We start from the raw sequence: 13,940 nt of genomic DNA on the forward strand, positions 1-13,940 counted from the left end.
TTTCTTTTGAGACAGGGTCCCACTAGGTTGCCCAGGCTGTCCTCAAACTCCCGATCCTCACTAAGTGACAGACTATAAGCACAGGAAGCAGTTCCGGTTGCTCCCTTGGGGCATATTTCTGGCTAAGAAATTTCTGGCCCAGTGGGCATGTATTCCTTTATTTTGAGTGCTTTCATCTGTAATCACCCTAGTACTCGGCAGTACTGACAGCTCTTGCAGTCTGAGGTTCTGCAGAAATCTTTCGGCTCCCACAGATAAGAACCCCAGTCCTAGATGTTGGGAAGTCTGTCACAGCTGCCACAAGCTCCTGCCTCCCTCTCTTTCTCTTTTTCCCTTCCATCTGTGTTTTAAAGGTGTAGGGAAGGTGGGTCTCACCTTAGCTTTAGCCTGCCTCAGGCACTGGAGCTGGGACAGCCTGGGCCTGGGGCAGACAGGCAGAACCCCGATCCATCGCCCTGGGCCAGGGTGTACAGTGCCCGCACTTGGGAAGCTCTGCTGCTCGGCGCTGACTGCGCCTGGTTTCTATTTCATCTCAGCCCATCATAGACACCGCAAAGCCGAAACTTGTTCCTCTGAACGAAGGTGGAACAGCAGAGCTCCTAAACAAGGTATGGCGGACATCACTTGAGAAGCAGAGCCCTGTGGTTCTGTCCTTCTGTGGCCTGAGCGACGCTAGGGCGGGAAGCAAGGGAGTTGATGCTTCGCTCTGGTGCCTGGTGGCCAGCAGAGGGCACCCTGGCCTTCCCAACCAGGGTTCTGGCTGGTATTTATTAGGGACAGTTAGTCTGTGAGCCATAACAAGGAGGTTTTTGTAAGTCTGAAAAAGTTCCCGATCTGCCAGTACTTTTATGGCTCCCAGACTCTTGCACAGATCTTGCTAGGGAGGAAAGGCTGTGTAGCACCTGGTCCCTGCCTCAGAACCCTTAGTGTTTCACTGGCTAGGGAGCTGATGTTCCAGGAGCAGGGACAGGGAGCGCCGCCAAGGGCAGCGGAGGGCAGCAGCCCCACAGGGCCGGCCGGTGCCAGCAGCCGCACCGGCCCAGCAGTGGCGCCATCCCAGCAAGGGCAGGGAGCAGAACAGTCAGTGGGGGAGGCCGGTGGAGGGCTAAGGGGCACCCGGAAGATGAGTGGATGTTTACATTGCTCTTTAAATTTGTTACGTAAGAGACACATGGCCGTGGGTCCCCTCAGAGTCCTCCTCTCTCCAGACACACTCATCTCATCATCTCAGCCGCTCTGCGGCAGCTCTGGGGTCCTCTTTCCAGCTGTGATCAAAAATACGGTGACGACCGCTGCAGAGCACCGTCCACCAGAGAGGCAGCACGTGAGAACACAGCGCTGTGTCCTTGTCCGCCTGAGTCACCAGGTCTGGCACCGTGAAACTCCTGGCTCTTCCCCAGAGCCAAAGTGACTGCAAGGCCAACATTTTGAATCGATTCAGGACATTGTGGAGCCAGAACAGGAGAAGTAAAGACCCTCAGGAAGGAGGGCTCCAGAGCTGCTGCAGGAAGTGGCGAGAAGGATGGGACGAGTGTGTTGGAACCAGGGGATGCTGAGGGGGTTCTGGGCAGCGGCTCTCACTGTAAGAGACTTTTAAAAACTTAAGAGTGACCGTATTTTTCAGTCCCACCCTCCATACGTGGAGTCTAGTGAGAAGGAAGGCAGACCTGGTGGGTCTTGGGTTAGAGCAGTGGGAGAGCAAGGCTGTTGGGTCTCAGCTGGGCCAGAACCGTTTGGGGGCTTGTGGCGTGGCAGGGGAGGGGACTCAAAAACAGCTGGCGGGGGCCGGGACTTAGCTCAGTGTGCTGCTGAAGGTCCTGAGTTCGATCCCTGTTACCAAAACAAGAGAAAAGAAAACAGCTGGCAGGCCTGAAGGGCCGTTGTACAAGGCAGAGAGGAGGAGCTAGAAGATTTGAGCCAAAACCAACACAGGTGCGGAGGCTGTGAGCCTGGCGAAACTGGGATATTGTCAACAACCCAGGCACGGGGCGTTTTGAACTGTTATGTAATTTCTGTTTACACTTCAAGGGAGACAAGTCATAATTTCAAGAACTGAAAGTATGTTGGTTGAAATAATAAAACTTGAATTTACTCACAAAGGAAATTTTAAGACTTCAAGAAGAGAATGAGAAGTTGAAGTCAAGGCTGAAGACGATTGAAACGCAGGTAGGCGAGGCTCCCTTTAACAAGGCTGCCGCCGCGATGCCGCAGACCCTGAGCGCCTTCCGTTTCTGCTCGGTTCTTGTAGGCTACGAATGCCTTGGACGAGAAGGCGATGCTGGAGCGAGCGCTGCAGGATTTACAGCTGGACAAGGGGAAGCAAGAGGTGATCATGTTTCCGCTTTTTCATGTTGTCCAAATAGAATCAGCTTATGGCGTGAGACTGGGTCCTAGTCACCGTCCATCGTCCCCACCGGCAGTCCCCGCACAGCACCCCCGGCCCCTGCACTGGGACATCCCCATGCCCAGGCCAGAGACTTGTCTGGGGTTGGATTGGTAGACGCAAGGCATGCCTGGTCACAGTGGAGAAACGAGGGGGCACGCTTCTAGCTAACCGGAATTACATCCGGGTTGTACTGTGGTGAACGCTGCGGAAGTGTGCCCCAATGAGTGACAGGTGGAGTCATCAAACTGCCCTGTGCCCCTCACCCTGGGCATCAAGGTGAGGTCAGCTAGGGCTGTTCTTCCGAAGCCCTCTAACAGCAGGTACCCAGGAAGCCGAGGCAGGCCGGTCTCCTGCAGCTTTTCCAGTGGTTGTATTGTCAGTGTCTGCTCAGCGATCTCAGAGTCTGCTTCCTTCAGGGTTTGTTGAACTTTTTTCTATGAAAATCATAAACACAGACCAGAGTAGAGAGGCCAGTACAGTGAGCCCTGTGCCCCACTCAGGGCCCTGCCCTCCACCTGGCTCATCTGGCTTCACATCCACCTCCTCCCTCCGTGTCTTCTGGACACAAATCTCCGACACTGCACTGTTTCCTCTGTGGGTCTCTTTCAGTTAGGGGGATATTTCTTATGTGCCTAAAAAGAGGAAAATGTGTATGATTTTTCAGTGGAAATACGGTGGACCCTTGGCTTATGAGCTCAATTCATTCCCAAGGGCTGGTTGTAACTCAGGTTGGTCAGCTGAGGCTCAGGGTCCTCTACACAGCCTCCAAGCGTCTCTCCTGCGCACAGGCAGATCTCAGTGTCCTTAGAGAGACACTGGCCCAGGATTTCTCAACTAACCCCACACAGGAAAGGATGCTGTAGTGCTCCTTCTGGAACTCTTTAAGGGTTAAATCTGTACCTGAGACCATCTGGGAGCACAAGCGGCCGGCATTCGGGTCATAACTCTAGACTTTATTCGTAAGCTAAAACTAAAATTCCAGTCATAACCCAGGTTGTTTGTATGTCAGGCCAGTCATAACTCGAGGGTCCACTGTACGCCAAGAACCTACTAGATTTATAAGCTAGAAAGCTGGGCCTTTGAATGGCTCTCTCATTGTCCAAAGTACAGTCGCAAACATTTTCAGATGCTGAATTTGTTTAAAAGCTATTTGGGGCTTTGCTTGCATTTTACTTTAAGATTCTTGGATACAGAAATTGAAGAGTAAAATAAAGGAAACGGGGAGGGGAAAGGAGAAAAAGGATCAAAATGACCAAGAATTGATGCCTGTGTCCCAGTTCCCCCAAACCAGTGTAATAATTGGGCATCACAAACATACACTAATAAAACATACGTTACAGAGCTGAAGCCAGGTGTGGTGGCACACGCCCGTCATCCCAGCATTGAGAGGCGGAGGCAGGCTTTAGCGCACAAGTCCGGTGGCGCTCAGGCCCCCCTGGAAAGCAGCTCCCCGCCGCACAGCTGTGGCTGCCGGGCCCACACTGCGTCCGTTACAGGTGCTGTCGCCTTTCAGAGAGCGCCCGGAAGTATTAACCACATGGCAGCGGCCGTGTGATTAAACATCTGAGGGGAAATTCCAGCTAGGAGAAACAGGCCGGGGGGAAGAGATGCCGCTGTCAAGTCACCCACTGACCCATCTGAGTGGAGCTTGGGCAGACGGGTGGCCCCGTGCAGAACCTGGCTCCCCGGGTTGAGCAGCGCGGCCCCAGGTCGCCTTGACGGTAAAATCAGGCTGATTTGGCTCAGAACCTGAAATGACGACACATTGTTTTAATTATCTAGAGTCCAAGTGGCTCTGTTGATAACTAACAAGACGAATTGGTTATCTAGAAAGTGCTACACGGTGTCCAGCCAGTGTTTTGTCTGTCTGTTTGCCACGGCGGGATTGAACCCAGGGCTCCATGTCTTGGACACAGGCCGCTCAGGGTTCCTGGGGCTCAGAACCTGCCTCGCGTCTGTCCTGGGCCGGGGAGCGTGGTCCAGAAGACTAGCGCAGAGGAGGCTGTAGGGGTCATTAGCTGCTTCCGCCTGATATCGTCAGTTAGGCGGGTCTGAGTTCAGAGTGAGCCTCAGAGACACTGCATCCCAGCCTTTGATAGCCATTTGTGTTCAGGCTCACTCCTTAGCCCTAAATGTAAAACACCCAGGTGTTTCATCATATCCCTTTCTTGTTTTTGAATTTCATTCTATATGAATATATTTCATATTTGAAAAATAAATATATCTGATGTGCTCAGTAATTCTTTAGGTTGACTGTAACCGCTGTGTTTCCAAGCATTTATTAGTTCCTTCAAGATCCAGGGCTCAAAAGCAGAGCAGACTCATGCTTTTATCAGTTACAATGGAATAAGGCTTTTTAAAGACTAAACTTCAAAACTGAGCAGGGCCTGGGCATGGTGGCACAAGCCTGTAATACCAGTACTCAGGAGGCTGAGGCAGGAGGATCGCTGAGTCTGAGACCACCCTGAACTACATACTGAGACCCTGTCTCTAAAAAACCAAAAATATGAGCAGGAATTTTTGTTGAAAAGACTGTCCCATCTACATATTTAGCAATTATAGACCATTTTCTTGCCATAGCGATACAAATCTTTTTTTTCCTTCGTGAATTTTATCACTCAAAACCCAAGATCTGGAGAGAAGATCCAAGCTGCAGGTAAATTATGCAAAACTGCACACAGCTCCTTGACGTGGGGTCACTGTCCTAGCGTCATTCCTCAGTGGGCAGTTACGACCCTGTGTTTGCGTCCCACAGGACTTAATAAAAGCACAAGACTTGAGCGACTTGGAAAACACGGTCGCAGCTTTGAAGAGCGAGTTTGAGAAGACGCTGAACGACAAGACGGAGAGCGAGAAGTCCCTGGAGGAGCACCTGGTGACGGCCAAGCATGAGCTGCTCAGGGTGCAGGGCCAGCTGAGCCTGGCGGAGAAGGTCAGGAGGCCGGGTCCGCCCGTCCCATCCCAGAGGGGCGGATGTGGCCGGGTGTCTGCTGGCCGGCGGCAGGGTGGACGGGACTCCTGCCCTCGAGGTCCTGGTCGGCGGGTGGCCTGAGAGCTGTCGCTCTGAGGCTGCCATCCCAGTGTGCAGCCACTGGGCCCTTCGCTGTCCTGCACCTGGCCACAAGGATGGGTGACCTTTTCTCTTGAGACTTCTATTCCTTTTTTTATAACATACGTGAAACACAGAGAGAGCTTAGTTGTTCACTGTAGGGGTGAGACGTCAAAGAATACGGGGCTAGCATAATTTAAATGCTCCTCCTGCCACTGCTTTGGGACTTGGAAGAAGCCTGTGCTCATTGGACTTGAAAATGGGTTTAATATTTCAGATAGATTTCCAGGTCTAGGATTTACTCTGCTCGAGTTATTTATTAATATTGTACTTGGGGAAATATTACTGTTTTACTGGCTTCTCACTTGAAATAACAGTTTTCAATTTGAGTAGTCTTAATTTTACGTGAGTATGTCTTGTAAGGAAGTTCGAAGATAGTGTAAGTGAACTGTCAGTAAATTTAGAGCAACAGTAGGCATTTTCATCACATTTGTTGTGATTGCCTTCACTGTTGCTTGGCAACGGGCTAATTTTTTTTTTTCTCCAAGCAGGAATTGGAGAAGAAATTCCAACAAACAGCGGCATACCGGAACCTGAAAGAGATGCTCACCAGGAAGAACGACCAAATCAAAGAGCTGCGGAGGCGGCTGGCGAAGTAGGCTGGGGCCCACCTCGGGGTGTGGGTCCTGCCCTGAGCTGAGCTCGCACCCCCCAGGCCGCGGCTGTGGGCAAGGGCAGCGGGCCAAGCCGCCTGAGCACTTCTCCCCTGCTCTGGCCCACTGGTCCACGTGTGGGCGGCCAGCTGGGGTCGTTGCCAGAGACTCACTGGGCAGCTCTGGCTTCATCAGAGTTCAGGGGAGGAGAGCTGGGAAGCGACGGTCAACTGACCTGAAGGTCACACTTGTCCTTGGAGAGGGACCAGTGCGCATCGGAGGATGTGGATCATGGCACTGCACAGCCAGAGCTGGGTGCCAGGCTCAGAGCGCAAGCCAGGGGGCCTGAGTCCTGCTGCCCCAGCCACCCCTCGTCACCATGAGGGCACTGCGCACGTGGCAGGGCTGGGTAGGGATCGTGCAGAGTGACTAGTGAGTCACTCATTCGGTAGTGTCCTGACGCTCTGATTGTTATCCCCAGGCACGAAGCTGAGGACTAGAAGCAGAAGAGCCCTCGTCTAGAAGCTGCCTCCCACCTCCGGAGCATATTACTGTCATATTCTTCCTCCTTATTCCTCTGATGTTTAGACTTTGCTTCCATATTTAGAACTCGAGTTCCTGTTCTCACTTGTCTAACTGAGAAGAGAAACACAGTGATTCCAACCGGCTGTCGCCCGCCCATCCATCCCTGCCCCGTCCCGTCCGTCCGGGGTGCTGAGGACCCTTACGGTACAAGGCGTTTGGAGAGGGAAGAAGAGTCTCACCCTTTGGCATTAGAATAGGAGTTAGCGAGTTAATAATATCTATGCTTGTACATTCCCCAGAGGTAAAAATAAATACTAGAGTTCTCGAAGGCACTTAGTACAAATCTTATTTTTAATACTGAAACCGGTACCCGATTTGACAATTTTAAAATGTGAGTTCGTTGAAAATGTGAGCACTGTCTCACACGCAGCCTCTTCACCAGCTCTAAGGAAGGAGAGCAGCAGTGAGGGTGAGGACTGGGTTCCCTTCCTCTCTGCCCCTGCCAGCCCAGGCACGCACGTTCTGGCGGGGGCAGCTGCAGAAGCCAGGTCCCCCCTTACTGCTCCCTTCCACAAGCATCTGGACTTGGGGTAAATGCGACCTTTCACTTGTTCCCAGAACTCCTTTCCAGCTAAGTAAGAACTCTTTTTAAACCTATACTCAGCCTACAGCCCATTGCAGACCTCAGACCGGGCCTGGGCTCGCAGTGGTTTCTGTGCACCTGAGTGGCAGTGTATTCCAGAGCCTTAGTCCATTTCCACTGGTCCTGCTTCCTCGTGGGTGACTTCAGATGATATGGTTAGAAATGGCAGCTGTGTGATGCAGCAGTGTGCTGAAAGGGTAGATGAAACGAAGCCGGAACGCACTGCGCCTCGAGAGCAAAGCACGCACTTTTCCCACGTCGATGCTTAGGAATGTTTCACACTTTCCAAGAGCAAGGGCATCATGGCCTGCCTGAAGCCTGAAGGAGGTTGCTCACTCCCACTCGTGTAGATCTCCCCGACGAGTTTACTCACCAAAGCATAAGTCTCATTTTTATTCAAGTTTTTAATACAAGGGTGGAATGCATTATTTTTCTCATAGGGTGTATATTAAATTACTGAAGGAACAACAATAAAAGATAAACCCAGATAAAAGATAAATCCAGTTGGAAGCCAGCACTAATTACCTGCTTTTCCTCTCCTGTCTCTGACGTTGGCCCGCCCATCAGGCTCCACGTCCTTCAGTCCTTCACAGTGCTGCCTGAAGGGCCTGGGCCGACCTGTGTCTTTGGCTGGACTCGGTGCCCTCCCAAGGTCCCTTCCATTCTCCGTGCACCCGGGTGCTGGGAGGGCTCTAACAGGAGGTTAGCGTAGCGGAGAAACCCTCTCCGCCTTCCTGGGGCAGCAGGCGGGAGGGAAGCACCCCGAAAAGCCTGTGTTCCAGGCTAGAATTTCAGCTTGGGCTTTGGTAGCAAGTTAGAAATAGGCGGTAGAGTGCGTTCTGCTTGTTCAGTAATGAATTCAAAAGTATTTCTGAAAACTTAAAACCTCAAAGACAAATGTGATGCATCTGGGCACAAACGACATTGGAGTGCTTCAGGTTCTGTCATCGTTTTTGTTGGGTTTTTTTTGGTACTAGGGATCGAACTCAGGTCCTTGCGCTTACGCAGCAGGCAGCGAAACCACTGAGCTAAATCCCCAGCTCCTGCCATCGTTTTTTAATTCATCCCCCTCAGCAAAATGCCATTTTCAATTCGTATTTCCTTCCGTGGCTCCCTAGCTTTAGGGTTTATCTCCTGTGACGAAAAGGGGCCCGTGAAGTGTCTGTGATCACTGGCCAGGGTGTGCAGAGCTTTGTTTCACCTCAGAAGTGAAGGTTCTTGCCAGGCTCTGACTCGGACTTCTGTTGGCAAAGCTTTGTTAAAATTCCCTGACGTTCGTTCAAGTGCTTTATTTTTTCTGCTGTACGGTTACATTTTGCAGCAGTGTTAACATTTAAATGTTTGCTTCTGTCTTACAAAATTCAACATCACTCTACTGTGAGACCAAAGCGACTCCATTTTGCTAAAATCCACCATTCCCCTAGCCTCTCAAATTAATGGTTAAAATGTGTTTGCTCTGGAACAAAAGATAGAATCTGTAACAAACCAAAGTTCCTAAGTTAATTACTCAGCCATCTGTTTACCCAGGAAATGAACATCCTGGGCCCACTATCTGTAGGAACCGTCTGTCAGTGTGCTGACTGTCAGTGCTGGGTGGTCGTGACCATTAGTCACCGTGTCTGCTGACCATCAATACGTGACAGTTGCCCACTAACCTTTGTCCTTCTTTTCTTTTGTAAAACCTATACATAATCCCCCCTTACCCCTGATGAGTTCAGCCAATCAAAAATGTACACTTCATGCTCGCTAAATGTTAACCAATCATGTAACTGCTAAGTGGAGAATCTCCAAACCTTGCTGTAACCTCTATAAAAACCCCGCTAATTTGGAACTCGGGGCTCTCAATCTCGATCCGCTGTGTCGGTGACAATTGAGAGTCCCTGCTTAAGCTTGAATAAACGACCCTCATGTGCTTACATCGGAAACGGCCTCCTGGTGGTCTTTGGGACCTTACAATCTGCGCACAACACTACATTAAACATGTAATTCTCTTTGAGAAAGCTTTGGTGCTGTTATCTATGTTCTCCTAACTGAAAAGGGCTTCGGTGTCTGCATTTCCGCGCATGGTGTGTTAGATGCACACGTTGGGTTGCCAGAATTTGGCACACTCTCCGCTCACACATAAACTCTGTGTTCTGAAGTTCAGGAAGAGCCGGCTCCCCTGCTGTTCCTGTTTGGACGCTGGTATTTACAACTTCTTAAAACAATTCTCAGCACCTCATAGGAGCAAGTGTGGCATTATTCCTGAGGGGAAGATCATGCCCAGGCAAGGTTGTAGCCTCATCCTTGGAGGGGACCCTGTGCCCCTGCACCCTGGTCACCAGCTCCTCGGCAAGAATGGATTAATGAGAGCCGTGAGGTTCTCCCAGGTGTCCAATATCGCTTCCTCTCCTACAGGTCAATCCACCACTGCTGTTAGACAAAGTGGAATTGAGCTATGAGCATCCTGTAGAATTTTAAAAGTAACAGATCTCCTATCAGATTAACAGCATAGGAAATGGGTTTTCATGAGCACTTGGGAAAAGAAAGCTAACTTCCGCAGGCCAGCAGGGTCTCCCGAGAGAGAGAGGCTCAAGTCACCTGTTCATCGTTGTGTTCGGGCGCTGTGGGTGGAACCCTGTTGGGAGCAATGCTACAAAATTCTAGAGAAAAATCATTTGAGTAGGCCTGGTTCTCCTGCCTACAGGCCAGCTACGACACTCCAGACATAATTGCATTTTGGCCTCGGGTCACAACTGAGACCTCAGTGATCCTCGGATGCTGTCATCTCCAGGACCAGACCACACCTGCGGGAGACGCCAGGGAGGAACCAAATCGCCAGGGAGGAACCAAATCTTCATCTGCATAGTTCCCCATTGTTCTTAGATTTCCACTGCCCCCAGCCTTTTGTTACACCTTGTTTATCCCACTGTGAAGTACTGAACTCTGCAGTGCACTTGTTACACCTGCTTCCCCAGGTACTGAGTAAAAGGTGCTGCAAGCTAGGGGGGCTTTGTCTTTGCCGCCCAGAGCAGCACTGATCAGACCCAAAGCTCAGCTTCTTCTCAGTCTCATTTGTCTACCTTTCCTGTAATTCGCCGTGTGCTGCCGTGGCTCGCAGGAGACTAGGACTCACTGCAGAGGTTCTGGTTACGTCCCCTTCCCCTGTTCCCTACAGAACCCAGGGCCTCGCACATGCTAGGCGAGCGCCCACCCCAGGTACACCCCAACCCCTCACTTGTCTCTCACAAGCATGAGAAACCAGGTGTGGCGCACACCTGTAATCCTAGCACTTTGGGAGGCTGAGGCGGCAGAGTCACAAGTTCAAGTCCTGCCTGGGCAACTAGATGAGAACCTGTCTCGAAAATAAATAAGAGAATACATAATAAAGCAGGCTGGGGCTATAGCTCAGTGTGAAGGCCCCTGGGTTCAAAGGAGAGAAAAACCCAAACAAACTAAACCAGGACTTGAGGCTGGGGCAGGGGCCTCACCGACCTCATGACAGCCTCTCTGACAAGTTCCAGTCGGGCTCTCCAAAGCGCAGGCCCTCGGGACTTGTGTGCAGATGGTTTTTCGGGGAAGTAAGTCCAGGAGGTCCTACCAGAAGCCTGTGTTCCTCTTCCTGCCCCCAGTCCAAGCCTGGTGGGAGTTTTGGTGACTGCTGTGTCAGCGTGACTCAGTTTACCCCCACCGAGCTCACCAGCAGCTGTGGTGCTCTGTTGTCACCCGGCCAGCCCCACATACAGATGCAGGGGTCCTTCTGGCCCTGGCTGTGTTCGTGGTGCTGCCCCCAAATCCAGAGACAGGGCTTTTGGTCGGTTGTTGTAGGCACCAGGGAGTTAGGAGAAAGGGCCAGAGCAGAGTGAGGAGGCTGGGGTGTCTGCCGGCCCTGGTTTATGGAGTGGGAGGCCCCCGGGACGGTGACCCCAGCACCACGTAGGTCTGGCTGGCCATGTTCCTGTGGCTGGCAAAGGGCCTGGGTGAGGACACAGAACCTTTTGCAGGCAAGGATACAGGGGTGCAGGTGGTCCCACCATGCCTGGGCAGACAGAGGCAGAGGGTCCTAGCATGCTTCCTTAGGTGAGATGGGGTCTTCCTATATAGTTCAGGCTGGCCTTGAACTCACAGCAGTCCTCCTGCCTCAGCCTCCCAAGTGCTGAAATTACAGGCGTGCACCACCACACCTGCTTCTAGCATGCTTTCCTTACTCGCCAAGGGTCTGTTCACTGGAGAAGTCACAAGCCCTGCTCAGCACTTTAGGCTGCAGCCTCACATGACCAAGCCACAACTACCTCTAAGTAGTAGATGTAAAAAGAGCAGCCCTGCGCCAGTTCACCTGCAGGCTCAGGCCCTGAGCACCTGCTCGTTCCAGCGTTCATGTACTTGGACCTCTGCTTCCCACTCAAGTCCATTCTGCTTATTAATAAGTAAGTGGAGATAAACTCAAAAGCACCACTGGGCTCGCTCTGCTGCACTCCACCATCTGTCTTTGCTGGTTTCCCCATTTCCTGTCCTGCTCGGCTGGAAGACCATTCCCCTTCCGGTTCCCAGAGGTGTCTTCCAGCCCCAAGAAGCCCAGGGTCCTGGTTCCAGGTAGAGAGTCCGAGCCCTTCCTTCTTTCCTTCTCTCCCCACACCACATGGTCTGGGATTTCCAGTCCAATGTCAAGTAGAAGCAGTGGGAGAGGACGTCCAGGCCTTGTCCTTCTGTCTGGGGACCCCTAAATAATTTAACAATCAGGATGATGCTTGCGATCTTCTGTATCAGATTCAGGAAGTTCTTTTCTATTCCTAGTTCACTAAAAGCTCTTATAAAATTTTTAAACGGGTTAGCTGTAAGACCGAGAGCCTTACCAAACGCTCCGAGGAGGTGACTATAGTGAAGCACACCCAGGAATCCCAGCGGTGCCTTCAGAATGTAAGACCAAGAGCCTTACCAAACGCTCCAAGGAGCTGACTGCAGCGAAGAACACCCGGGAAGGAACACACCGGACAAGTTGGAAAATAAAACAGACCTGTATTAGTCTGGCCAGACGGCACTCCCAAAGCAAAATAGCTTAGAGAGGCAGCTAGCTCAGAGTCCGAGGCTGTTTTTATATTGAGGGGGAAGTTAACATATAGAATTAAAGAAAAGGGGACAAAGGTTAGTGGTCGACTGTCACGTATTGATGGTCAGCAGACATTTGCAGCTTGTTCTAAAAATTGTGGTGCCCGGAACTGATGTTACGGGCAAACAAGGAGTTGAGTAGTTTACTTTGGGACTTTAGGTCTGTTACAGATTTTTATCTAGTGTCCCAAAACTAACAAGCATGTTTATCCATTAACTCACATTTAATTACAATGGGGCTGGAGAAAAGGAACAAAGGTTATGCAGTCCCACATAGCACACACCTGTAGCCCCAGCTGCGAGGGAGGCCAGGAGTTTCAGGCTGGCCCAGGCCACACGTCAAGGCCCGATCTTTCGTGATGGTGTTGAATCTTGTCCAGTACCTTTTCCGCCTCTGCTGAGCAATTCTCCTCTGCCTCTGCTCACGCGGTGAATGCTGCTGCTTCACTTGCTCTGCTCCTGCACGGCGTGCACTGGCTGCTGGCTGTTTGGTCAGGGCGCTCTCTGACCCAGAACACCAGAGGACAGAGGTTCTGAGAGGTTCTGAAGAGCTTATGACAGGCCCTGTGGGCCGCAGTGCAGACCCGGCCCCTCTGCACGGAGTCCAGGCAGCACACGTGGCCCTCCGCCCGGGGCCGTTGTGCTGTCCTCCAGGCAGGAGCGGGTGGGGACCAGGAAGCTGCTCTTTGGGCTGCTCTGTCTCCCACTGTCTCTGTGCTCAGCCACCTCTGGGACCTAAGGGCAGCTTACAGGACCCTCACCAGCGGGCCTTGGCTGCTGCTTCAAGCTTAGTGATCAGCCCCGGGGAAGGAAGGACGAGCCCAGGGCTGGAGGTGACGGCAGTGACCTGGCCTCCGGGCTGCCCTGCCCAGGTTCACCCTCCTGCCCAGGGCCGCACTCTGACACATGGCCTGCAGAGACAGCGCCAACGCCAATGCTGGTGCAGTTTGACATTAGAAAGTCTCCCCTGCAGGGCTCCTGTCACCCAGGGCCACCCACGGCCCAGCCTAGTTTGGTCCTGAGGTCCTCTCTGGGTCCGTCAGCTGATGGCTGATGTCTTATTAAAAGCTGTTCCATGAATACTCACAAGAGACACTTGGTCTGGAATTTTCCTTCCTTGTATAACGTCTTATTTGAAAGCCTCCACAGTGTTTCTGAGCCCATAAATGATTAACCTTGTTTTTTTTTTCTTTGAGAATGGGTCTCGCTATGTAGCTCAGGCTGACCTCAAACTTGCAGCGATCCTCCTGCCTCAGCCTCCAAGTGCTGGGATGACAAGTGTGTTTTTTTCGGCTGACTTTTTTTTTTTTTGGTACCAGGGATTGAACTCAGGTCCTTGCACTTGTGCAGCAGGTGGCGAAACCACTGAGCTAAATCCCCGGGCTTCGGCTGACCTTTTTAAAAAGTTTGATGCCTGATCATATTCCATGAAACCTTTGAATACTTTTTTTTGGGTACCAGGTATCAAACTCAGGACCTTGGCTTTTGAAGCAGGAAGCAGCACCACTGAGCTACATTCCTGGCCCAAACCTTTAAATACTTTAAGGAGTGATTACTCCACCTCCTAAGTACCATCCACACCCAGGTAAGCCCAGGTTA

The 13,940-nt window shown here is 51.6% G+C and overlaps 2 protein-coding genes and 1 long non-coding RNA gene across 3 annotated transcripts in view; 2 read left to right on the plus strand and 1 right to left on the minus strand.

The window, feature by feature from the left end:
* Lztfl1 (leucine zipper transcription factor like 1) overlaps positions 1-9,181 on the plus strand; it is a 30,023-nt gene extending 20,842 nt beyond the window's left edge. The window contains exons 5-10 of the mRNA XM_004835037.4: positions 537-608; positions 2,101-2,166; positions 2,249-2,326; positions 5,142-5,318; positions 5,987-6,090; positions 6,570-9,181. Coding sequence (XP_004835094.2) covers positions 537-608; positions 2,101-2,166; positions 2,249-2,326; positions 5,142-5,318; positions 5,987-6,090; positions 6,570-6,588 — 516 coding nt within the window. The 3' untranslated portion in view covers positions 6,589-9,181. The remainder of the gene's footprint in view (positions 1-536; positions 609-2,100; positions 2,167-2,248; positions 2,327-5,141; positions 5,319-5,986; positions 6,091-6,569) is intronic.
* On the minus strand, positions 2,250-5,146 carry LOC147825454 (uncharacterized). The gene is made up of 2 exons (XR_015441075.1): positions 3,720-5,146; positions 2,250-2,820 (listed from the first exon to the last, which is right to left on the minus strand). It is a non-coding gene; the product is annotated as an uncharacterized LOC147825454 (long non-coding RNA).
* Positions 9,182-13,787: 4,606 nt separating the features above from the next.
* Slc6a20 (solute carrier family 6 member 20) overlaps positions 13,788-13,940 on the plus strand; it is a 33,715-nt gene continuing 33,562 nt past the window's right edge. Inside the window, exon 1 of the mRNA XM_087186872.1 lies at positions 13,788-13,926. The gene's annotated coding sequence lies outside the window, so the exon portion shown is untranslated. The remainder of the gene's footprint in view (positions 13,927-13,940) is intronic.

Source organism: Heterocephalus glaber, unplaced genomic scaffold (assembly GCF_053883595.1).
Source record: "Heterocephalus glaber isolate CG9 unplaced genomic scaffold, H.glaber_assembly_v1.0 deba00001504, whole genome shotgun sequence".
In the NCBI taxonomy this organism is placed as follows: Eukaryota; Metazoa; Chordata; class Mammalia; order Rodentia; family Bathyergidae; genus Heterocephalus; species Heterocephalus glaber.